The 27,471-nt window shown below is 33.2% G+C and overlaps 1 protein-coding gene across 3 annotated transcripts in view; it reads left to right on the top strand.

Moving 5' to 3' along the window:
- The window catches only part of LOC143249535 (uncharacterized), a 38,942-nt gene extending 17,052 nt beyond the window's left edge, over window positions 1-21,890 (top strand). For 2 of the 3 annotated variants that reach the window (XM_076499559.1, XM_076499558.1), the window contains 9 exons: window positions 169-239; window positions 899-1,000; window positions 2,551-2,623; window positions 13,815-13,911; window positions 14,298-14,448; window positions 14,819-14,979; window positions 16,992-17,110; window positions 18,905-19,018; window positions 19,421-21,890. In XM_076499559.1, the coding sequence (XP_076355674.1) occupies window positions 169-239; window positions 899-1,000; window positions 2,551-2,623; window positions 13,815-13,911; window positions 14,298-14,448; window positions 14,819-14,979; window positions 16,992-17,110; window positions 18,905-19,018; window positions 19,421-20,269 (1,737 nt within the window). In that variant the 3' untranslated portion in view covers window positions 20,270-21,890. Of the gene's footprint in view, window positions 1-141; window positions 240-898; window positions 1,001-2,550; window positions 2,624-13,814; window positions 13,912-14,297; window positions 14,449-14,818; window positions 14,980-16,991; window positions 17,111-18,904; window positions 19,019-19,420 lie in introns of all 3 variants that reach the window. The other variant, XM_076499557.1, reaches the window with a different exon arrangement.
- The last annotated feature ends 5,581 nt before the right edge of the window (window positions 21,891-27,471 follow it).

The following is a 27,471-nucleotide window of genomic DNA, read 5'->3' as shown; positions in this document are numbered from 1 at the left end:
AAATTGTAACACTTTTCTGTAGGTTTATGGTATTCAGTAAGTATAAGTAAATGTTGTCTTCTTATAATATATTACTTTATTATCTTAAAAAACATTTATTTTCAAAATTTTAAGTTAACTGGATAAATGTGTTTTAACAAGAATTTCTTTACTGGTGGATCTGTACAGAGGCAGTCATTGAGTCAAACTCAAGGAACTCTCAAGTATAAACAGGAGGATAAGATTGATGAAGCTATAAAGTAAGTTAACTAGGATAAGGAACTGGAGTGATGATTTGGTTTTTTATTTATATTCAGTGTATCACCAATAATTAGTATGGGAATTAATAAATTCTCTAAATTCTAAACTGTAATATTTAATTGGTGATAATGTACAATGTGTGTATTTTTCTTTTTCCTGTTGAGATCAACATTATACACTTAGTTGATACATGTAACAAAAAAAAACCTTGATGAGTTTTAAATATAAATATCAACACTGATCAGCTGAACAAATGATTATGTAAAGATGTGAAGAAAATACAAAGAAACTCCAGTAAATTCAACTTGGAAAACAGAGGTGTAAGTTTTGATTATATGTTTGTGTATGTAAATTATTAGTCTGATTTGTTCACTACTGGCATGCTATTACAATGAGCTAAGTTTGATTACTTGCAGGCCTAACTTCTAATGTGCATATATTCTTTGAATAAAAACTGGGTTTTTATGTGTGTATGAACAGTAATTTGGTTCCGTGAGACTCAAGTGTATGTGATTTTTCCAAATAAATAATCCAATAAAAAGTGTTTTAAAACAATACTTGTTTATGTGACTGCATTGTTGTTTCTACGTACAAAAGACATTGTTTTAGTGAAGACAAGTATTACAAATGTTTCTTTTGCAATATGTATTATTTACAGACGTCTAGAGTATCAGTTACAGAGAAACAACTATACTGCTAACCAAGAAAGAAAAATTGTTCAGGAAATTGATTCCTTAAAGCGTTCCAAAAAAAACTTGAAGTAAGTTTTAAAATTCTCATCTCAATAAATAACATAAGACTTTTCATGCAAATCAACAAAATAATTGTTCTGGTAATTATGGCTTTGAAAACAAAATTTATTAAGTTTGGTCAGTGGTTATTATGAAGGTAATTTTGCCTTATAAGAAATATTTTTATATGATATTACAGTAGGTGTCAATGCAGATATGAGCAACATGTTTAGCACTTATATATTTTGTTCAGAGCAAATTTCTGAACATTTGACAGTATGGTGCTGCTGTGATGGACATATTGCATGATAGTAATTAGGTTATTCCTTCCACAAACAAAAATTCATATACAGAAAGGTGGTTAAGTGATGGCGAGTAAAAAAACAAATTGTTTGAAGAAGAAACTCTTGATATTTATCCATGGAAATGAGGAAAACCTACAGAGTATTTAGGACAACAACAAAACATACTTTTACAAAATGAAAATATGCTTACAAAAGAGAACCTTTCAACCTAAACTGAGATTGTTATGGAGTTGAGCTGGGTAATTCTTGTGAAAAAGCTTTAAGATAATAAGTAAAAATCTGAAATTGCTGAAGACTTGGAAGCTTTTAGTTTAAACCTTGAAATTAAAGACACTTGTAATAAGGAAAATGGCCCAAAGCAACTAGAATAGCAAAACTCCTTTAATCTACATACCTACGAGGTTCTCGGGTGCAACTTCAATGGACTTTTGTATTATGTTTAAATTTGTCTTGAGAGCACTCATGATGTGCAGTGGAAGATCTCTGGAAAGTTTGTCAAGATGTGTAATATAAGATTAACCTTGTTGTCCATTGTGTAAAGTATATGCAAAGGGACAGCAAAGTCAATCATAAATTGTGTTATCAAGTAATATTATTTAATTGGACTATCAAATTGACCATGCTTAACAAAAGAAATAGTCCTAGGGGCAACATGAGACCTGAAAACTTGATCTCATGAAGTGAGGTTCTATCATTTACCTATGTTAAATTACATTGATATACTCACAGTGCCATGCAATATGAATATTAAGATATATATTGTAAGTAAACAATTTTTTTATGTGTAGTGAAAAATAGTTGTTTAAACAATATTTTATATTTTGTTAGAGCTAAAGTAAAATATCATAGCATTTTAAGTTGTTAAAATTAGTATTAGTACCAAAATTACTTGTTTATGTTTTATTTTTGGTTAGATTGTATTATTACAGTGTTATTTATTAAAATAAGGATTTAATTCTCATATAAAGAAGACGATGGTTTTGTGGGTAGACAAAATGCATATTTTAACAAAATAATTATTTTGTTACAGCTGAAGTAAAATATTATAAGATGTTAAAATTTAATTGTGTGTGCACCAAAATTATTTGTTGATGTTTTTAACTTCGTGTAGTGTGATGGAAGCACAAGGTGTTTGAAGCTTGTACAGAAAATATAGAATTTAAATACTTTATGTCAGCATACTGCTGTTTATAGATGAATAAATTCAGGTTTTAGGTTTAGTAAAATAATATTTAAAAAGATTAGTAAGTTTGATACATTACTATTAATTACAGACTATATTTGGCCCAAAAAACTGAAGTGGAAGACGTGAGAAGCAAGCTTCAATTGAAAAGAAACTGGAAAGACGTAAGTAAACTAATATTAATGTGCAGAGATGTGTTATTTTAGGTTAGTTTATGTGATTGTGTAAGGATTAAATTTCACCATTTTAAAAAGCTTTCTATCCTTGTATTTAAGCTCTTCATTGATTACCAAGTGATTTTAACGTGTAGTGTTTACAAAACTTAATTCTATTGGAAATTCACAAAACAGTTTGTAATGTTACAATTAAGTATGGATTACGGTACAAGAAGCAATACAAAATAACTTGCAGTGATGCCTATGTAATTTGCTTGGAAAGTTAAAAATAACTATTAGACATGGCTAAATACAAAATTTAGTTGTATACTTGAACATTTACAAGGGCAACAGTAAATTAATTGTTTTGTGAAAGATATTTTCAATACATATTATTACTTTAAGGGTTGATTGTTATTGCAGTAGTACTTACAGTATTTAATATTATTATGGAAACACTCAAATGACAGTGTTTAGTGTGTAGGGATGGACAAAGAAGAAAGTGGCCACTGCATTCAATCTATAACTATGATGCTTACAAATAGCTGCAAAAGTTGAGTTATTATCTTATTTGAGCACCTAATTTATGTTATTGAGTGTTAACACAGGGTGTACAATAGTAATATTAGTCTGTTCTTTTGCCACATGTATTTATGTGGGGAAATAATAAAAAGAAAAATAAACAGTAAGTTGAGTTTATAAGCATATATAATTTCCATGTTTTTTAAGTAACACTTTTATTTGCAGTTGCTAGATGGCAGCCGAAATTGCTTTATGGTATCAAGAAAATCAAGTATTTATGTAACTGACAGATTAATGTACATATTATTGATATCTGTTTAAAAAAACAAAAAAACAAACAAACAACTTCTTAGTTATCAAAACAATACATTATATAGAAGTCTTACTTCCAATTTTCAGTGAGGCTGAACCTGGCTACTGTATGTGCATGCATTTTGTCATACTTTTTGATGTTTTCTCTCTTAATTGGCATTACCCTAACAACATGTGGTGGAGTTGATTGTAAGCACGTGCAGTGAGTTGGGGTGAAGTTAGAAGATTACTGTAAATATCCTCTTAACTTTGATCCATTGCTCTGGGTTACTTTTACTGTCCTGGAGGAACTGTTTCAGTTTCACTGGACTAGTGTAATCCAAAATGAGAGAAACTGAGAAATCTGATATGATATTAACAATATATATATATAACACTGAATTATAAAAATAAACCACTTCAATCAAATTCTTTAAAAGCAGAGGGGGAAAAGTGATAAATGTTGCAAAAATGAAGTACAGTGTAGGGATGACAATGTCAACAAGTTCAGAAGCAAAAATCACTACATTTTACCTACAACTAAATGTTGAATTCTTGTCAGATTTATAAGTTCAGGTTTAAATAAAAGCATTTGAATTTAATAATGCTATACAGTCTTACAGTGGCTAATCACCATAATCTTATAAGGTTGACCAAGTTTTTAATGGCTATTTATGTAGGTATTTTTGTTTGTGTGTATTCATCCCTACCTTGCCCCTCAGTGTGGATTTCTGTATGTGGTGAGGGGACCTCCCAGGGAAGGTTCTGTTCTTTCAGTTTACCTCTTCTGGGATCTAAACATCCACCCACGTGTTTGCTGTGCGTGGTGACCCGTGAATGACATTGTAGTGCATCCCCTTCTAGGGCTCCATGGTGGGTAGGGTCAGTGGGTACCAAAATTTTCCTTTTTTCCTATGGATCCTCCTACAAAAAATTTAAATAAAATAGTGAAAAAACAGTCAAGAGGTAAACGACCATGTCTTGAAGACACTGAGCAGCAATCTTCAACATCTGTAACACATGTACCTTATTTTCTTATATTACATTCTCTTTCAGAAAAACCTTTAGGGCAAATGTCCCCCTTTTTTATTCAGAAGGGACAAGAGGGTCTTGCTGGCTCTCCAAAGTCAGTAAAGAAACTTCGATCTGGAGACACATTGGTTGAAACATCCACATTCCAACACAGTGAACTCCTCTTGAATTCAAAGGCAATTGGGTGTGTACCTATTGAGGTTACCCCTCATGCTACCTTGAATTCATCACGAGGAGTTATTGTTGAGAGGGATTTGAAGAACATCACCAAGTCAGAGATTCTCGCTGGTCTCTCCACTCAAGGAGTTTCTGCAGTGAGGTGCATCTCCACTCGCAAAGATGGAGTTGCACTGCTGACAAATATCCTTGTTTTGACATTTACATCACCACGTGCACCTGCCACCATAAAGGCAGGTTATCTAATTTGCAGGGTACGGCTGTACATTCCAAACCCTCTCCGATGTTTCCAATGTCAGAAGTTCGGCCACTCAAAGACATCATGTCGTGGTTCCCTGACATGTGCTTGTTGTGGTGGCAAGAACCACGATGCCTATGAGTGTGACACGAACCCACATTGTGTCAACTGCAATGGTTTTCACCATTCCTACTTTCGTCCTTGCCCAAAATGGGTGGAGGAAAAAGAGTTTGCAGTGTTTGAAAAGGACTCATAATATCAGTTATCCTGAGGCTCGGAAATTGCTGTCTACCACTCCATCTCAGACATATGCTGCTGCACTTTGTTCCACAACTACAGTGGGAGTGCAGACAGATCTCTCTGTGCCTCCAAGAGAATCGTTTTCAAAACAAATGAAAAGCCTTTTGACCTCCATGGTTAAAAAGGTTGATGAATCGACTTCCACACCCATCTCTGTTCCTCCCATACATTCCAACAAACCTCAAGATCCACATCCTTCAGTTTCAAGTACAGGCATTTCTTCTGATACATCTTTTTCTCCCACCCCAAAATGCAAAACAATCATTCGTTCGCGTCCTCAGTCACTGGATTCCCCTTCCAACAACAAAGACCTGCCCAATCGACCCAGGGCAGGATCCATGGAGGTCGATAGACCTTGGAGACCGTAGCCATCTGTGTTTCCTTGGGTTATACCATCACTGTTTGTTCTCTCTACCTGTCCCCTGGAGAGACATATGATCAATCAGACCTTGATGCTCTGATTGAACAGTTGCCGTCTCCCTTTCTAATCCTGGGGGACTTTAATGGACATCATCCCCTCTGGAGAAGTTCTGTTATTGATAGGAGGGGTCGCTCTGTAGAGCATATGCTCTCTGATCATAATTTTTCTCTTATCAATACTGGTTCTTCCACTTATTTTGATGCACCTAGTCAGTCCTTTACCGCTATTGATCTCTTGGTTTGCTCCCCTTCATTATTCTCCCATTTTTCATGGAGGGTTGACAATAACCCAGAAGGCAGTGATCATTTTCCTGTACTTTTGAGAGAGACTGGCTGTGGTGGATGCCACCCTGCATGCCCCAATGGAAGCTGGATCAGGCAGACTGGTCCACTTTCACTGCTCTCTCAGAATTTGATCCTGCCATAGTGAATCAGCCATCAATAGACGACTGTGTGGCAGCGGTAACTGACTGTATTATACAAGCAGCTGCTCAGTGTATTCCTAAAACCTCGACATGTTTTCCACGATATCCTCGTCTGTGGTGGAATCATCAAACTTGGAAGAACAACCCGCTTGACTTTGACATGTGAGATCAAAACGTACCCTGTAACTTCTCTAATATCTCGTAGAAAACTCAGATCAATATTTTCATCCTAGACAGATACACACACAACAAATCAAAAAATAAACCGATTATATGTGCAGAGATAAAGATTTTAATTAATTAAAAAACAGAGACAGTTGTGTTAGTGTTCAAAGGTACGGTTGTGTGGCATGACGATTGTCTAGGACTACGTTCGTTAAAGCGTTTTCACGTTGTATCATAATAATGACCCAAAATTTTGGATCGAAAAGTTTTGATAATTAAAAACAGAATTTTCGTAATATAATAGATACTGTTATTGTATCCATGATTTAATTAATTGGTGGGTTCTTCACCAAACATTAAATATATATACTTGTGATACAAATATTACACAGAGAATAAAACCTAATTTCTTCTGTTTAATACGATAAGTCAATCAGGAAGATGAATCGTTTAAAATTCCTTGTTTTATCATTCAGAGTGGATCTCTGCAAAATAACAAAGCCACTAGAAGAGAGATTACTCTCCCAATGCATGCCCATAGACCACAAGATTATTACGCATGAGGTAATTAAGGTTTAGCCTGGTTGAACATAAAATGAATCAGGTTTGCACACTGGGTCATGACATGTGGTAAATTTTTGTTTGACTTCAGGTCCATGAGTGAGACATAGCATACCTCCACGTGAAATTTAAAACCAACCTCAATTCAGGGGTATAATAACTTATGAACATTTAATATTTTGCAGACCATCTATATATCACATAATGTATTAAAATAAAACGTGGGGAAGGTCTGCTCAAAAACGGACCTGGGATACTTTCTGTAGATATCGCTTTCCAACGGGCTCATGCACATGCTAGGTGGGTAAGAAGTCAAAGCCAGAAGGAATCTTGGATTAAGTTCACAACTAGCATATCTTCTGCCACCAGTTCCAAGGTCATATGGGACAGGATTCAAAAGGTCAGTGGGCACTACAATTCTGTCCCCCTCTCGATCTTACTCTTTGATGGCCAAGAAGTAGCTGATGTCTGGAGCATCACCAATACTCCAGGTGAAAGCTTTTTCCGGGTATCTAGCACATCTGCTTGTTCCTCCACCTTCTTGGCCATCAAGACTCGGGCAGAGCATTCACTTCTTTCCTTTCGAACTGACTGTCTCTTTGACTATATTTGTCCCTTTACACTGGTGGAACTGAAAATGGCCCTTCATCAGTCTGGCAGTACAGCTGTTGGACCTGATGATGTACACTTTGACATGCTGTGCTATCTCTCTTCTGCTTCTCTTGATATTCATCTAATTGTTTTTAACTGGATCTGGCAGGAGAATGTTTTTCCTGATGCCTGGTGCCAGGCTATTATCTTACTTTTCTCTAAACCTGGGAAAGATCCCAAGATTCCTTCAAACTACCATCCATTTGCTTTGATGAGCTGTCTCTGTAAGACCTTAGAGAGGATGGTTAATGCTCGTCTTGTTTGGTTCCTGGAATCAAACAACCTCCTCTCACCCACCCAGTGTGGGTTTTGACGACAACACCACAGACCACCTAATTCGACTTGAAACATCAATCAGAGAAGCCTTTCTCAAATGCCAACATCTTGTATCAATATTCTTTGATATTGAGAAGGCTTATGACACAACATGGAGATATGGCATTTTGTGAGACCTCCATATATGTGGGTTATGTGGTCCTTTACCCATGTTTATTAAAATTTTTTTAATGGACAGGAGATTCCAAGTTCGTGTGGGTTCAACACTTTCCTGTTCTTTTGTGCAGGAACTTGGGATCCCTCAGGGCTGTGTTTTGAGTGTCACACTTTTCAGTATAAAGATAAATGCCATCACTGAACAACTCCCTCTCACTGTTGCGAATGGGCTCTATGTCAACGGCTTTCACATCTCGTGTCAGTTGTCGAACATGAGATATATTAAGCTGCAACTACAAACTGCCGTCAATCGTGTACTGAAGTGGACTACGGTGAATGGCTTTAATTTTTCTCTCTATAAAACCGTTTGCATGCACTTTTGCTGTCAACGGGGTATTCACCCTGATCCTGAACTTCCGTATTGGTGAAGTTTTGCTGCTAGTGGTTCCTGAGATCAAGTTCTTGAGGCTTATCTTTGACCATAAGCTGACCTTTATACCACACTTAAAGCAGCTATGGGTCAAATGCACAAGAGCACTGAATATCCTCCGTGTCCTCTCTACTGTCAGTTGGGGAGTGGATCGATGTTCTATGTTAAAGATATACCGTCCTATTATTCGATCACAACTCGACTATGGATCAATGGTCTATGGCTCTGCCAGACCCTTGGTTTTAAAGATGCTGGACCCCATTCATCATCAAGGACTTCGACTCTGCACTGGGGCTTTCCACACCTCCCCAGTTCATAGCTTATATGTAGAATCTCATAAACCTTCTCTGCACCTTTGTGTTTGCAACTGTCTCTACTGTATTCTTCGAAACTTCGTTCCTTACAAAAGCATCCCACCTGGGGATGTGTTTTCCTTCTTCAGAGGGCCATACTTTTTCAGAACAGACGATCTGCCATTGCACCTTTTGGCCTTCGCATCCAGGCACAATTGGATGAATTGGGTCTGTCCTTGGATAACATTGCAGAATCCACTGATCAGCCCATCCCACCATGGTTTATTACAGCTCCCAAATGTGACCTTTCTTTAAGTCATCTGTAAAAGGCGGATACTCCCGATTGGAAGTACCGTCTTTTATTTACTGAACATCTTTCAAACAATCATTCCATTTCAATTTGTATGGATGGTTCCAAATCAGGTAATTCTGTGGGCTCTGCCATGGTTTGTTGCGGTTCGGTGGTTGTGCAGAATCCCACTTACAGCTTCTGTGTTTACTGTTGAACTGTACGCCATATCTCTTGCTCTGGATCATATTGAAGCTTAGTAGTACTCTAACTGCACTATTTATATTGACTCGCTTAGTTCTCTACTGTCCCTGGAATCTCTTTACGTTGGCTCACACCCTGTTCTCGCTGATATTCAAAACTGACTGGCCCATTTCTCATTAACATCTTCTTCCATCCAGTTTTTCTGGATACTAGGCCATGTTGGTATTTGCGGGAACAAGCTTGCAGACACGGCAGTTAAATCTATCTGCTCTGGCACTATCACCACTGTGCTTGTTCCTTACATGGACTATGGTCCTGTACTCAAGGCTTGGCTCAGTGCCAGCTGGCAGTCCAGTTGGAGTGAGCAATGCGACAACAAGCTTTTTCAAATAAAACCCTATATTGGGCTTTGGCCATCTAGCTTCCGTAAGGTTTGGAAGGAGGAAGTTGTTCTAACTAGACTATGCATTGGTCACAGTTTTTTAACTCATCGTTTTCTTTTATCTCAAACTGTTGTACCAGTGTGTAGTTTGTGTAATGCTCAAATCACTGTAAGCCACATTTTACTTTCTTGCCATCATTATGACTCTCAACGACGGCACTATTTTAAACATGTTCTGTCCCAGGGTTTGTCCGTAACAATGGACAGTGTTATTGGTGATGGTGACACTGTCCACCATGATAAAGTTTTTAGTTTTTTAATGGCCATTAATCTTTTTTAATCTCATTTAAGTGTTGGATATTTATTCATTACACCTTTTTATTTGTGGTTTCCTTTTCAGAATCTCAATCTCTCTAGTTCAATTTGAAATTGGAAAATGGCCAGAACATTAAATAACTCGACACCAGGACTGGAAAGGTCAACTTCAGGTGACTAATGCTGCTGTTTGAACTATCCGTTTGAACTACCTGTTAGTCATCTTGGCGAGTTGTTATTACAATTTTGCTGCATGTCTTTTCACACTTTTATGACTTTACCTTTTGGTACTGGCCATAATGACACATAATCTGGAATCAGGACTGGAAAGACCAACTTCAGGTGACTGACAGTGGTTCTTGTACTTACTTGTTAGTCTTCCTGGTGGGTTATGATCATTACCATTCTGCTTCAGGAAGTCCTTCATAACTTTGTAGACTGGATGTCAACATTGGTTTTATGCCATTTTCTGTTTTTAATTGCTGTTTTGTTTTTACCTTCGTTTCCTTTTACAAATTTTATTACATTTACTTTCCATTTACTTTTACCTTTTCACCGGACATTTGGCTAATTATTATTACAATTTTGCTATATGTCTTTTAACACTCCTACGAAAAGTGTGGCGTAATAGGCCCCAGAGCAACTTGAAAGGTTATTAATATTAGGCTAATAATTTTGTATTTAAATGAAATTGCCATTTAAATCCATTAATGAATGGATTAACGAGATTCCCACTGTCCCTATCTACTATCTAGCGAAACCACAGCCAGGGGAACGGGCTTGGAGAAATCAGGACTAGAAACGTCTTTTCGTAGGAGTATTAAAACTTTTATTATTTTACCTTTTGTTAATGGCTGTTATGACACATAACCCAGAACCAGGACTGGAAAGGCCAACTTCAGGTAACTGACAGTGGTTCTTGTACTTACCTGTTAGTTTTCCTGGCAGGTTATGATCATTACTATTTTGCTAGAGAAAGTCCTTTACAACTTCTCTTACTCAGCTTTCTCTCTCAACATTGTAGACTAGGTGTCAACATTGGTTTTATGCTTTTTCTGTTTTTCAATGATGTTTTGTTTTACCTTCATTTCCTTTTATATATTTTACTACATTTCATTTATTTTTACCTTTTTACCAGCCTTTTTCTGTTTTTCAATGATGTTTTGTTTTACCTTCATTTCCTTTTATATATTTTACTACATTTCATTTATTTTTACCTTTTTACCAGCCGTTTGGTGCAGTTAGTCTTTGTGCCATAAAACACTAAATCAATCAATCAATCATCCCTACCTTGTTTTTGTATTTTTTGTAGAAAATGTTTATTACATGTTTATGTGTATATTAATCTCTATATATATATATATATATATACACACACACACACACGCATACGGGACTCAGACATTAAGTAATTGTAACTGAGTAGCCAATTTATCATTAGAACAAACCCTTCTCTTAGAAAATACAAAAATAAAGAGGAATAAGTTTTACAGTGCATTTATATTATGCTTTTAACAGGTCAAAATTCTCTATTTTTATGATGATGTGAGTTGGTAATTGTACAAGTTAAAAGGGCTGGACAAAATGTCCTGTATAACTCCATATATATAATTCATCTAAATCGTTGGTTGTTATGTGACCTCATCATTTTCCATATAAGTTAATACAACCATAAGAATATTCGTATTGTGAGTTTGTGCAAGTTATGGTTGTTCCCTCAGCCTACTTTTACATCCAGTATCATTTTATCATGTCTTCTGTATGATTACAGCTGCTGACTTGCAGGAAGACGAATCACTATGGAAGGTCATGCTTTTCTCTTTATAACATCAAAGGGCAACACAGAAGTGTTGGTTCTAGGCAACCATTATTATTCAAATATTTGTGAAGTTTTTATTTACATTTCCTTTGATTAACTGTATCTATTTGAAGAAAACTCATTTTAAAAACTACCCACCCTGTTAGAAAAATAAAGCTGAAGATAACTCCTACCATGCCAAAATTTATACTGTGTTTTATCATTTTTTATGCCACCCTCATTCTCCTTGTCTTGCAGTCCTTCATGATTGGATCCTGAGTGTTCTTCTCCATGTCCTTACCCATCTTTGAACCTTTAGTTTCTTGTTCCTTTTTCACATTTCAGTTTAACCCTCTTTCTTACTTTTCATCTGTGGGCATAGAAGATCTGAAAGGTATGCCATTAATGCTTCACAGTAAGTAAAATCATATACCATTGTACAGAATGGGTGCTGTCTCCCACAGATGTGCCTGTATACTTTTCATGATATAGGGTTTCAAACTTCACGAGATCTCTGAAGGTAGTTCACTTAGGTTACTTTTGCACCAGTCCTTCCACCATTTCTCTGTGGGATTCTTGCTAATATGGAGAAAGGGTAAGATATTGTATCAGGAGTTAATACTTTACAACACTGAAAATGCATTTCTTATAGATGCTTACCTCATCTTACACTTCCCTCCTTCTTTGGTCATCATTAGGTTCACAAAGAAAGAAAGAGGTAACTGACCGATAGCTGACCACATGTTTGAAGGGGGTTGTGTAACTGAGTATAGGAATGTAGAGGGCATGCTTAGATGTTTGGTTATATTTATTAATATAGGTATAAAGGTGTTCCTTTGTATTGGTTTATTTTGGGCTTCAGTTGTTGTATAAGTAAGGCTTCTTTAATTTTGCCTTTGCTTATTTTGTGTTTTTATTTAGTATTTGGGTGTTTTTTTATGGTTATGTTGTGTTTATGTGATTTGCAGTGTTCAAAAACATGTGAAGGTGACTTTTTGTGTTCTTTGAATCTGTTTTCCATTTTTCTACTTGTTTCTTCAATATAGAAGTCGTGGCAGTTATGACATTGTATTTTATAAATAATGTTGGTGTGGTGTTTGTCAGTGTAGTTTTTACATAGTATTGACCTTAGTTTTGTGCCTGGTTTTCCTATTCTCCCTACTTCCAATATATCTCTTCTTATCTGATCTGATGTGAGGATCGAAATATCAGTAAAAAGGAAGTCATCAGTGCTAGGAGGATGTGTTGCACTCCTATTTGTAACATGCACAAGGAAGGAAATAGGAGGTTATGTGGGAGTCTTAAGGCTACTAGCAAGCAAAAAACATGCATATAGAAAGTAGTACACGATCGGGAAAAGCTAATATGTGAGAGGAGGTAAATATCTATTGGAAATAGGTAATCGTTATTGCAAAATGTTAACTTCTATATAGATCATACTGAAACAAAAAATTCACCTCAATCATTTTCATGGAGTAATCTTCAACAGCCAAAATTTTGACTACTACATGCACATGATGTAGCATTACAGCCTTTAGAGACATGGGTATGCTCATCACACTACTGCTGAGAATAGTATGGCATTGCTTGTTTTTTTATAAGCATTATGCTGGTGTTGCACTGTCTTGAGTAACTAGATTTCAGTCACTCTCTGTGTAAACTATAAACATGTGTCTATATTCTATTACGTTTGTATTATCATACAGTAGAGGGGCTTCAATCCCATAATATTTGCATTTTATAACCATTTTATTTATTGTTACAATAATTATTTTTAATTAGAGCTGAACAATAAAATTGGTTACCTATTAACAACCATTGCATCAGCTAGTTGTAATTTAATCCGCTGATCAAAATTATGATAAATCATTCAAAACTGAGATTATTAATTGAAAGAAAAATAATAATAAATTATGGTTTTGATCATTCCAACTACCAACATAATTGACATATTTCCATCAAACTTGCATACCCTGTTTTTGTAATGGGAAAGCTGCTAAGGCTACTTTCCTCTGTTACTAATATAAAGATCATCAAATGTTTTAGGAGTAGGTAGCTTCACTTCTAATAAACCTGGAGTTCTTCAAGTTACAATCTCACTGAGTTATTGATATTTATGTAGTAGTACAACAATAACATCTATATAATTGATACTTGAAACTTTTGGTACTTAGTAAAATGATGCTTTATGGATAACATACTTTTATTTTGTTTTATAACATGTTTAATGAAATAACTTAGTTTTGTGGTTACTGTACTGTCATGTTGTTTTTAGCATCTTTCTGATGAAATAAGTGAATTCAGGAGAAAACAAGACAGTCATCAGAGGGAATATAAGATGGCTGAAGCAGAGATGGAAGAAGTCTGTAAAGGTGAGAATCAAATTTATATGAGTTATAATATAGTTAAATAATAATCCAGCCTCACAATAATTGCATCGGGCTTTAAATTTCATGTGAGGTTTTATTCAAATTTGTTTACTGTCATTGTAAATGCATAAAGTTGTTTTTACCATATCAGTAATTATATAATAATTGTTCAAGTTTAACATTTATTAATTTTGAGCTTGCTAGTTTGTGAATATATGAAGTTTAACTGTGATTAGTCTTAACATTGTTTAATTTTGTATAAAAAATGATCAAACTTAACAGTAAGTAATCTTGTATACATAAAGATGTATAACTGAGCAATGATAAATCCCATATAAATCAAAATGTCTCAAGAACTGTTTGATCAGAATCTGATAAATACATTTCAGAGCTTTCAGAACTTGAGCAAGAAAAATCTGATATGGAAAGAGAGTTTGATCAGGTTATGAAAGAATTTTATAAACAAAAAGAACAGATACGAGAGGCAAAGGCTTGGAAACTGGAACAGGAGAAGCAAGCAACTGTAAATAGTAAACAACAGTAAGCATGTTGTACTTATTAAATAATTGTATTTATTTATTACAGTGTTATTAGTAACAATTTATAATAGGATTTAATATTAAGTTTTTGTTTTCATTTTTTACAGTATAATACAGAAAATATTTTGTTACTGTTTTAAATATATGTACATTTTATTTTAACCTTAAGTGGTGTTTAACTGCCCTGTATGCAGCTTCATAATATACAGTAATAAATAATGTTATATGTTGTAGTAGAACTGTCTTACATGTATAAGTGTAATTATTAATATTCAACATATTTAAGTGCTTATTTTGTAATTGTTTTCAGATTTATTTTCAAATATTGTGTGAACAATATTAAGGAATTGTATACTTATTTTTATTATCAGAAATGAAGTAATAGTGGACCAGTACTTTAAGGAACGACAGCTGTGCATGTTTCTTTTAGCTTATCTTCAGCAGCTGATGGGTTCTAAATTGTCGTTGAAAGCCAACTTAAAAACCTCTTCACATCCAGCAGTACTTTACAAACCTCAAAGTGATCACACAGGTATGCTAATTTTTACCACAGCATTTTGTTTTTTGGACTTCATTAATGACGTTTGTGTTGGATAGGTATGTAAAATGTCATTGTGCAAGAATGATAAGTATGTTTGTGGATAAACTATTATTAAGTTGTTTGCTTTTCTAGTTTTTAAAGATTTATTCCTTTCATAAAATGTACACAATGTTTGCTGTTAACAAAGGAAAATAAAATTTATTAGAAATATGTAAGCAAATGGTTCAGCTACCAAAGTATAAATTAAAAGTACAGTTTTAGATATTTTTAACAACATTGTTGTGAGATGTACGTATCTATTTTTTTTCTGTAGCATGTGTTTCAAAATATTTTCCGAGTAGTGTTATTCAAACACGTAGATAATAATTACTGTACTTAATGTTAGCTTACAATGCCAGATCTTATGCACTGTTTCTATTCAGTGCTGAGTATAAACCAGAGTTTAAAAATTATGTTGTACATATGATAATATTAAACTTTGGGTTGTGTGTAAGTAAGGTTTAGTAGTTTTTACAACTTTTAAAAAGGTAGTTATAAGTGAATTAAAACACTTTAACAAAACCAGTAGTTACCAACATGAATTTTTGATTTACAAGTTATGAAACCAACAATTATTATGAAACTAACTGGTTCAGTCTGTTGAAAGTTATTTTCAGTTGATTAAGCCACAATAAAGCACTTTTTTTTTGTAATGTTTTTGTTAATTATTAGGTTGTCCAGAAATAAATGTCAGAATTTTCGTGATGACACTTAGAAACCAAATATTGAATAACTGATCATTGGTTTGTTGGTTTAATCCAATGTTTGTTGCTTACAAGGTGTCTTAACTGTCTGTTGTTTTAACTCTGAATAAGTTTCACAACTCCAAAGGCAGCATGTACAAGAAGGACTTATGTCCGATTTTCCTCCTAAGACTTCAAACTTGAACAAAAAGCTACGAAAGCTACCTGGAACATCAACGAAGCATTCGGCCGTGGATCTGTTACTGAATGTACAGTTCAGCATTGGTTCCAAAGGTTTTCGACACAGAGATGAAAGTCTTGAAGACCACAAAGGTCGTGAAAGGAAGCCATCCTTAGATGAAAACACATTAAGGGAAGCAGTTGAGACAGATGTACAACAGTACATGAGCTTGCAGAAAAGCTAGGCACAAGCAAATCAAGCATTACTAACCACTGAGTGCAGTTGAAAAGATGAAAAAATTGGATAAGTGGGTTCCACATGAGCTGACTGAAGATCAACAAAATTGGCATTGTAAGACCTGTCAGGATGACACTCCAAAAATTGAATGAATTAGGAATTGAGGTTCTGCCTCATCCACCTTATTTTCCAGACCTTTTCCCTACAGATTTTCATTTTTTCAAACACTTTGTCTACTTTTTTGGACAATAATTGCTTTCAAAACCAGGCAGCCACAGAAGAAACTTTCAGGGAGTTCATTAACCATAGAAACTGTGATTTCTAAAGCATGTTACATGTTGGCAAAAGTGTGTTGGAGCAAATAGTGCGTACTTTTATAAAAGCATGTTTTGCAACACTGGTTTATACTTATCCAAACTTTGCAGTTCAAAAATGACATTTATTTCTGGACAACCTAATATCAGTAGTGATGTAATGTAATTATCACATCAAAGGAAATTAAATTTCCTTGATAAGTATAATAAGATAATTTCCAGGCTGCATGTGAAATTTATTGTAGAACGTCAGAGCTGTGCTTATGGAAGTGATATATTTTATTAAATAAATGTACTAAATTTATATCAAACAGTGAAATCCAATATATTTTGTTCACAAATATCAAATATTCAATTTCTAGCACACATCACTTATGGATAGTGACATGTTGAAGTTAATAAATAAAATGAAAGTAGGCAAAAGGTCAGACATTATGAGCATCTTTGTGTTGGTTGTAAATTAGACAATCACCATCTTGATTACAACAGATTACTAACATATAATGTGCATTGAGTTAATGTACATTATTGCTCTTTGCTTTTGAACAGGAATGGAAGGAACAGGAAAAACTCTTTCCGGTTACAAAAAAGAACTGGAAGTAAATGTTGAATGTTTTGTTGTGAAGTGCAAGCCTTCAACTAGGAAACAGAAAAAGATATTTTCTAAGGTAGAAATTAGTGTCTCACTGGATGACTTTTTAAGCCTGTACAGTTCTATAATATTCTGAAGGAGTGTCATACAAGGACTCGAAGGGCACTTATTAAGAATAGTCTTCTGCTAGGAAATTATAACTGAAAAAGAAATTAAAGCTTTCATTAAACTTCAAAAATTGAAGAGTGGTTTGAAATTTATAATTTTAGTAATATTAAGAATTAAAAAAAAGTGAAACTAAGACCAAGCAGGACCTAATATTAGAACCTTAATAATGAAGCAGGTGCCTTAGTAGAGATTATTGCTTCCCAGTAGTTTACAATTCTTAGTCCTAGATTGATTGTGTGTAGTTGTTAGCTATCAGGACAGATTTTTTTTTTAAGTTAAAGAATGATTTACATTCAGTATATTTATCATCATACAAAAGTGCATTAAAAGCATGAAATTATTTTGATCTAAATTTATGGCCAGGCTATAACTTAACATAAAGATTAACAGTTGAAAGAAATAAGCATCACCTGTATCTGTTGCTATGCTATGCTCTCATTACTGTTACTTTACATTTGTTATTATTACTTTGCATTTCTGTTTTTTGATTATCTCTACCACTAAATGCAGTAGAGCAGGAAAGACAATTCTTGAATGAAATAGAGGCTGTAGGTAAAAGACAAGAAGATAATGAAACTCTAAATGGCTATGAATCTAATAGAATACATAGTAAGCAATGGTCAACACTACAACAGCACATTGAGGAAGGGATGGTTGAGTAGCAACATAGATATTTTAAAAGGTCCATTATCTTTTAATTTTGTTAGTAAACACAACACATATAAGTCACTTATATTTTTTGTAATGGTGGCTGTGCCTCTGCAGTGTATTATTATTTCAGTATTGGTAAAGCAAGTCTTTAGTCAGATTTAATTTGAAAAACTGAATACATTATGTATATAACAGTAAATGACACCAGTGTTGTATAACACAATTTTTATAGCAGTTGATGACAAGTATTAGCAAATAATTTAAAAATTTCAAAGGTGGCTTCTTAATGTATTGTGATAATCAAATATATAATTGTGTTGAAGCTTTAGTATTATTAATAAAACTATTAAAGATACTTTAGTATTTGTCTGGCCATTCTAGAAAATTTTGTGCATCTTTAATAATAAAGGATTTGATCATTCATAAGTATCATTTTGATATTTTATTTTAAATTGATAAAACAATATTTGTGCTTCTTAGAAATATGAAAATACTTCTGTGATGAAGGGGTTATTGTGAATAGATTCATAATGGAAAGAAAGCTTTAATCTCTATTATAAAGAAATGTAACATTTAACCATGCTAATATTTCTACTTTTATCATCAGATGAATAATCATGTCTGAATATCATATTACTACATTTTCATTAATCAACAGATACTGTAAATGCTGCTTATTATGATTCTTATATCATTTAGTGGAAATTACTAAAACATTTGTTTTAATCATAAACATTTATATCAGGAAAGTTGCTTTTAACATGGATAAATATATTTATTATCTGTGCATTATTTTCTTAATGATTAATTTTTGTAGTTTTTTTATATTCATGCATTATTATTATTTTATGATTATAAATTTAAAGCAAGCTTATAATAGTTTTATTTAACAAATTCAGTAAGTTATGTATAAGCTTTTGCATATTGAAAATTATTTTGATAATAATCACTGATAGCTCAATAAAGCTAATAATTATATTTTGTACTTTCCAACAAAAAAAAATTACCTATTTAATTTTTTGATCAAAGTGCATTAATTTTTGTTTTACAGAAATTGATTACCCATCCATGTGAGGTTTTTGACCAGTTCTTCACCTTAGGCCTTCCCACTCCTCATACTTTATCAGAAGTCCCCTCTGTCATTGACAAAGTTAAAGAGAAATTGGTGAGTTTGAATATTTTATCATCTTGAGTAAGTGCAAGTTATTGTATATGTGCTACTTTGCTCTGTAGTCATTGGCCATGTAAATGATATGGAGAAACTTTTTTCTTCCAACTGAAGAAGGTAGGAGGTCAGCAAAGTACTCGGTAAATTTGTTAATCATCTGAATCATTAACTGAAACAAATAAAATGTTTATAGAAAGGTAATTTCAAGGGGTTTATGTATATGCATGTTTACTAACTTTATTATGAAGAAAATAGATGCTCAATGGGATAAGGTTATATTCTTGATATAATTATTTGTAGAATATTGAACTTAATGAGAACATTATAAAACTTTATATATTTTGATAATAATGATTTTTTGCACCCTTTCTTAAAATGTTTCTTTTTTTATGTTTTTAGAAATTCTTTGAAGATCATCGATGTAGTCCAGTTCCTGAAAACAGTAATGCTAGTAGAACTATTGCACAACTTCCAAGCACTTTGGAATACTCCTCCATTAGCTCAGTCACTGTCAGTCAGTATTGTAGCTCACCTGTGGAAAATAAGTCTATGAATGAGCTGTCACTCACCTTTCGAGACACCAGAAAGAATTGTGGTGATATTTGTACAGATAGCTTTCAATATTTACACATCACAGAAACCAGTACACAAAGTCACATTCAAATAGATGCTCTTAGTGATGAGAATAGCCTTTCCTGTTCTGCTTCATTTAGAGATACAGATGATCAACAACAGCACAGCAAAATAACAGAAGATGGACAACAACATTACAAAGCTGCATATGAGGAAGAGTGTGCTAGAATTGTGGATAATGGTTTGCAATGTAATGAACTTGTGAATGAAGGGCAAGAATTTAATAGAGTTTTAGACCATGGTCAACAATGTAATGAAGCTGTGGATAAAGAGCAAGAATGTAATGTAGTAGTAGACCATAGTCAACAATGTAATGAAGCTGTAGGTAAAGAGCAAGAATGTAATGTAGCAGTAGAACATGGTCAACAGTGTAATGAAACTGTAGATAAAGAGCAAGAATGTAATGTAGCAGTAGAACATGGTCAACAGTGTAATGAAACTGTAAATGTAGAGCAACAGGGTAATGGAATAGTTATCAGTGGAGTACTATATGATGGTCAGTGTTGCAATGAACTTGTAGATAAAAGAAGAGAAATTAATGGAGTGTTGGTGGTGGCCAACAGTGAACCCATACTTGATGAATGTGATCATTACAGGATTGTGGATAACATATAAATAAGGCTAGAGATGACTGATGACAGCACACTAGAACTTTAGGTCATGGAAAATGATGTAATAGCTCAGGAGATGAAAAATAAGTATAATGAATCAGTAAGTGTGAAGTACATTACAAAAACCCATTAAATTTAAAAACAAATTGCAAATATTACGAGGTGGAATATTTGAATCAGTACAGACTTATCTGACAAAGTTTAACCAATTCAGAGTTGTTTTTCTATTGTTCCCGACTTCATATTGAATATCTTTTACCTTTTTATACATTTATGTTTGTGTTCTATGATTATTTATTTATTCTGCAGTTCTGTAAATTTTTGTTATCTTTCAAAAAGTGTCTATAGTTCCTCTTTTATATGTCACTGCATAATCACGGTAGTCCATGTGATGTGTCTTTTTGATGATATGGACTTTTTGAACTTTACTTTTGTCAAAAGTTTCTGTAGTTTATCTGTATATGAGATAATGCATATGCTTTAGTAAGGCTTTGGAAATGGTTACTCTGCAACATTAAAAATATGTACATTTTCCAAAGCTACTGAACCAGTGCCTACTAACAGTATTAAAAAAAATTGTTGTTACTGTTAAATGACTTAGTATGAAGATGATGCACATATATTTTAATGTGAATAGGTAAGAAATAACAGTATAATTGATATTTGTTCAGTGTAAATCCAGAGTTGACAAAATGTGGTTAACTAATAACTTTGTTCTTGTGGGGTAATGAAACACAGCTGACTGGAGAACAGATATTGCCTTGTTGAGCTGATGAACTCTTGTATTGTGTAAAGTACCTCATGCAATAGTGTAAAGTATTACACTACCTATTTGAAATCAATACACAATAACAGTAGTAGAGTTAGTAACATGAATCATCTGTAACATCCAACATTTGTTTCACACTTGTAATAATATTGCAAAAGAAATAACTTTATGATAAGTGGTTTATTAAATGAATGTGGAACTATACGTATGAAAACGTTTGGCGGGTAGCAAAATGAAAACTTCTGAAGCATATCAGGTTTTACACAGAAAACAAAATCTAGAATATTTAATATTCACCTGCCATTAAGACATTAATTCAAGATGTGCTTAAGGTTGGTTTATTTGGCTATTTTTCGAGTTTGATATAAGCTACCTTTTTGTAAGGTAGTGTTTGTCAGGCCAAGGGTAAATTCGATCTTTATTTACTAGAGACACTTGATTATTTTGTCATGATTTTTAGGGTATATTAAAAATCAGTATTAAATATGTTTTGCTTGTTATATATAGATTATTGTATATATATATGTGTGTGTGTGTGTGATATAGAGCATACTTTACAAACTTGCACAAACATGAAATAAGACATGCTTTGTCAAACTATTTCAAGTAATTTGTCCTTCACTTAAATATTAATAATCAGTAATTTCAAAATAATACATTATTCAGTTGAGTATTGTCACTAATTGTGATGAAATTTATGTGTTTAACTCTCAGTATTTTTTTTTAATATAACGATTTTATCTGGCTTTGGTTTTATACAAAGTTTTTATTCTGGTCTGCTTGTATCATTCTTGCAGAATTTACTATGTGATTCTACAAAAAATATTTTGGTAATAAAAACAAGTTTACTTAATTGAAATTTGATTTTTACTAATGATTTTTGTTATTTGATTTTGACTTGATTGCTTATGAAAGGTTCTTGAATGTTATTGTTATTTGTTGCCCTATTTTTGAACTACTGGTATTAATTTTGACTAATATTTATCTCTTAGGTACAACTAAAGAATGTTGTGTTCTGAAACAAATATTTGTTATTCAGTGATGTCGAGAAAACCCACTTATAGAGAAAAATATATATGTAAAAACGGCTCGTTTGGGTTGAGAAAATAATTTATGTAAAAAACAAGCCGTTTTTACATATATAAATATTTGTTATTGTTTTGTATTTAGGTGATACATGAGAAAAAGTTAACTTGTGTTAATGATTTGAATGTACTTTTAAACACGGTTTTCATTTAGGCATTTCTGTTTCCCCTCATCCATTTAATGCTGCCAAGCTAGATAGCTGTCAGCTGTTAAGAGTACACTGTGATCAAATGATCAGGACCATATCTTGAAATCAGTTTATAAAATATTACTTCTTACTTGTGAGGTAATGTAAAGCTTTAGAGATTCTAATTTATGCAACATATTTTCAGTGTTGTAATATATATATGTACATAATTGTTTAATTCAAGTAAGTGTATTGTCATTTAGATGAAGTAATTATATTGTATCTAGAAAATAAACGTATATTGTGCTTGTTAAGTAAAATTTGAAATAGAAACATGCACAGTTTTGGCCTTAAGTTAATCTGTAAAATAGTTTATGCTCAGGAAAGTGGAATTAACATAAAATTACACTTAGAAAAAACTGCTCATGATGTAAGAAAAAAACGTTTACATCTAAACGTTTAAAACTCTTACAAATATTTTTTTACACGATGTTTTAGAGATTATAAGTAGTTTGGAAACTAAATGTTCATTTTAGATCAAGTTTATAGTTGTTAAACTGAAGCTGATTACTGGGTCTGTGATACCCAGAGAGCTATTCTTTATTGGCTTGTATCTTACAGCAGATGTTTGATAGGTTAACTCGAGGCCACTGCAGATCTGTGCCAGTTGACTGATACTGCTATTGTATTTGGTGCTTCTGTAGTGACGTGTTAATTTTGTTTTCAAATCAAATTTGATTGAATTGTGGCTTCATTGTGAATTTAATTTCTGTTTAAATTATCAGTTATTATTTGTAAACTTTACTTACATGGAATGATATTCAGCTTAAATCTTATTTAAAGTTTCTTTTTATGGGGCCAAAGTTTATTGGGAAATTCAAGTCATGCATAAGTCGTTTATGAAGTAACCTGGTGATTTAATTTATAAATTATTTTCCAATAAAAATAAATTATTATATGTGAAATATTTTATTTAAGGTTTGACATGTAAAAAAAGTAAAAGATACATCAATAATTTAGTTTTTAATAAATGCTCGAAACAATAAGTACCAGTTTCTTCATTGGTATTTTTCATTCATAGCATTGTTGTCATTAGATGATGCGGCATGTTAAGGAATTTGATAACAGTGTTGTTGGTTTAAGCTTTGTTTCCAAATTTTTTATTTTGTCAGTGGAACTTCAGGTAAGTTATTCGTTGTAGGTCTGAGAACTTTAGAGCCTGACATGGCCACGTGAATAAGGTGCTAGACTCATAATCTGATGGTCGCGGGTTCGAATCCCCGTCGCACCAAACATGCTCGCCCTTTCAGCCGTGGAGGCGTTATAATATAACGGTCAATCTCACTATTCGTTGTTAAAGAATAGCCTAAGAGTTGGCGGTGGGTGGTGATGACTAGCTTCCTTCTCTCTAGTCTTACACTGCTGAATTAGGGACAACCAGCGCAGATAACCCTCGTGTAACTTTTCTCGAAATTCAAAACAGAATTTTTTAATGGACTGCTACTGTCTTGTTGAATGTTTGTTTAAGTACATAAGCCGAAACGTCGCCCAAGTTTCATTCAATGAACAGTTCCAGTAATCAAATTTACTGCTTTTAATATTTCTATCTCTATTTAATATACGTGATGAAAGGAATTTATTTAAACAAATTTTTTCACGTAAATGAATATAATTATAAAAAGGGAAAATCTACAAAAATGAAAGATTAATGAATTTATAATCCCCGAAATTCACCATTGAGTCATTGAGCAATGGGGAATATACTATTATTTTAAATATATTTTAGTTTTGTTAACATAATAGGTTTTAAATATTTTTGTGTGTGCTTCTGCAATGCATTGTTACCTCAGTTTACTAAAGCAAAGTTATGTACAAAAGCTTAAAACACGTAAAATAACAAGAGAGCATAAATGTGTATTACATGATTCTTAGGCTTACGTTTTAAAACAGAAAGTTTCAGGATTTGCAGTTAGAACTGATAATGACGTAATGGTTGTCGTTTGATATTGAACGAATTGGTAAAATATTCTTGAGAAATTGATGTAATGATATTTAATATATATTTTTATATAAGAATAAACTTTTTGTACTATTATCCCGGATGAAGCAGTAAATGGTGAAAAGTTGGCAGTTTATTTGGAACTTTATTAACGATAAAAAGCTATAACTAGAGGACAGCACTTCCAAATCAAACTATTCTATTTTATATCTTATTTTTTTTACTAGTATTATTATCAACAGGGTAGAAAATATGTTGTAATAGCAAGCTCTTAGTTCGTAGTAAATTTTATTAAGATAAATATTAGTACGATAAAAGTTAACGAAAACAATGTTTCTTAAAGTTAAGCAAATAGTCGTTTAGCGAGTAAATGTAAAAAAACAATAAAAACAGGCTAGCGATGTTTTAGGAATGTTTTCTTTGATTATTCCTTGCTAGGTGTTTTATTTATATACGTGCCAAATTATTTATAGTAGTTGTCTGTGACTTGTTAGCGATAAATCTCAACAACAAACAAACAGCACGCAGTCCACTTGTTTTAAAATAATGACTATTAAAACAAGTCAAATGCATATGGAAAAATTCGTTACTTTTTTGGTGATCACAAGTGTATCCAAAGCATTAAATAATTGTGTATTTTTATCAAAGTCCACACGGGCTGGTTCAGTGACTGTAGAACACAATTTGACAAGACGAATTACTCTTCCTGCTCTGTAATTACAATGCAGTCTCTGACAGTCTCCTTTGAGAGAAAGATATTACTTCTAAACACTTTTTATGGCTAAATTCACAGTCACAGTCCAGATCTAACAAACTCGAACTTCAATTTGTTTGCGTAGTTATAGACTAACAGAGGTATACACATACACACTACGAGATATTACGATGTAATAATACTTGATTGAAACAATGATAAAAACTTAGTTTTTGTTACATGATGCAATAATACAACAATCGTCAATACACTTATGATTTGAACATAGTTCCATAAACAACCATGCGATAAACTGTTGCTTCCAGAAACAACCAATTTTTAACATTCGAGCTACTAGGTGACGTGTTTTTAAATATTTGTGAAATACATAATAAACTATGTTTGATGTTATTTTTTGAATATTGGTAGATTGTTTATTTTTATTTAAGGATTATAACATTGAACTACTCGAGGTTTTATATAACACAGCCTTAACTGGAACCGAAGGAAACTGAATATTATATTTAATCAGTAATGCGTAACATACGCACGCTACATTAAAATATAATTTGCAGAAATAATTATATGCATATAAAATTGAACCATGACTAAAGTTGAAGAACAATATTCATTGGTTACTATAGTTACTTGTCGGAATGATCTAAATCCCCATTCAGTGTTGAACCAAAGAGGGAAGATTTCTTAATTCCAACCCAAAAGAGCATCAGTATGTGATAAAAATACACGAGATAGGTGAACTACTACGGTTGTGTTTCTTGTACATTGTGACAAATCCATGCATACATTTGGAAATACAATAAGAAGTCTATTTCAACATTTAAGTTCATTCTAATTATCACACGAAGCAATTATACGATTGCATTTTTGCACGCACTGGAGTGAACATGTCAAGTGTGTGAGAAAGAAGCTAATGTATTTAAGGATATGTCTCTATCACTGGATGATTTTGTCATCCTTCTTTACTTTTAGCTTTCTTCCTGTTTGCTTTATTACTTAAATTCACGTCACTGAGACATGATGTTTATCCTCAGAACACACAAAAATAAATATCCAGAGTAGGTATCGTGAATCAATTTGGTGTATGAGCTGGTTTGATGAGACGTGGTTGATAATCTAATTCTTCAAATCAGTTAGATTTCTAAATCGGGGTCCCCAGTGGCTCAGCGGTATGTCTGCGGACTTACAACGCTAAAAACCGGGTTTCGATACCCGTGGGGGCAGAGCACATATAGCCCATTGTGTAGCTTTGTGCTTAATTCAAAACAACAATTCTTAATCGGTATGCATTTTTTTCAAACAATATTATGTATAGTCCATGCTTTAACTGATTTGTTATTTAATTACCTATTAAACAATTCTAACATTTGTTTGATAAAAGTACGGGTGTTCAGGTGAAAAAAAAATCAGATTGATTTGTAAATAAATTTTTCAGGACGAAGTGAGAAAGAAATTTTTTTTCAACTAGATCCTTCCAGCCAGCTTAATCAAACTTTAGCTGTTCAATTTTCGTTAAAACTTTGTACATTTCATAAACATTTTAATTCAGAAATACATATATATTTAAAATTCTTTAGTTTTATCTCAAATCCTCTTCATTATAGGCCGTGAGTAAACTGAAGTTGCAAACAAGTGATGTTGGCTGATTGATATCCTCATTCTCAATTCGTATACGTTATACTTTTTTGTGACCCCCCCAGGTGGCACGGCAGTATGTCTTCGGCTCACAATGCTAGAAACCGGGTTTCGATACCTGTGCTGAGAAGAGCACAGATAGCCCATTGGGTATTTTTGTGCTTAATACCAAACAAACAAACAAATCCTTTTTGTGATTTAAAAGTTGTGTCATTTTGCATCCATTAAGAACTATGAACCTTATTCACATTAGCCTTTGTTTTAAAACTATTTAAAACAATTGAGAAATATAATCTTTAATTTTTAGGCTTAAAGTTGTTACTTGTATAAATCAGAGTTCATCATTAAGTCAACTGGGACACTTTAGTGCGATTTACAGCAATATAAATTGGAAAAATACCATGTAGTCTACCAACAGTAACTTTTCCTAAGTTTTTATGATCTGATGCACCATCAAACAGCAACTAATGTTCTCTAGATTTTAATGCGCTTAGGAACTCGATGCTTGATGTGCAAAGACAGAACTCTAGGGTTAAATACAATTACAAATATGAGTAACAAATGTATGGTTCACGGTTTTGCTTTCAAACCTGTGAAGAAAGCAGCAGTCAAACAGTGGTAATATCACGAGAAATAACGTGCTACATGCAGTAAGACATTGGATAGCGTCCTATATGACAAACTTCTGTTAAATTATTTCTGGTGGACACATCTCTCTATAGCTTGGAGAGTTTATGAAGACGGAGAAACTCAAGAACATGGAGAGGGCCTCAAAGACAGACGATAGGACCAGTAAAGAATAAATACAAGGCTGTCAGGTTTTATGTGTGTGTATAGGCCGAATTGTTTACAGTAGGTACCTGTGACTTGTTGGCGAT

Source organism: Tachypleus tridentatus, chromosome 4, assembly GCF_004210375.1.
Source record: "Tachypleus tridentatus isolate NWPU-2018 chromosome 4, ASM421037v1, whole genome shotgun sequence".
Taxonomy (NCBI): domain Eukaryota; kingdom Metazoa; phylum Arthropoda; class Merostomata; order Xiphosura; family Limulidae; genus Tachypleus; species Tachypleus tridentatus.
The sequence above is the reverse complement of the archived record's forward strand: the minus strand, read 5'-3'. Positions and strand labels throughout refer to the sequence as shown.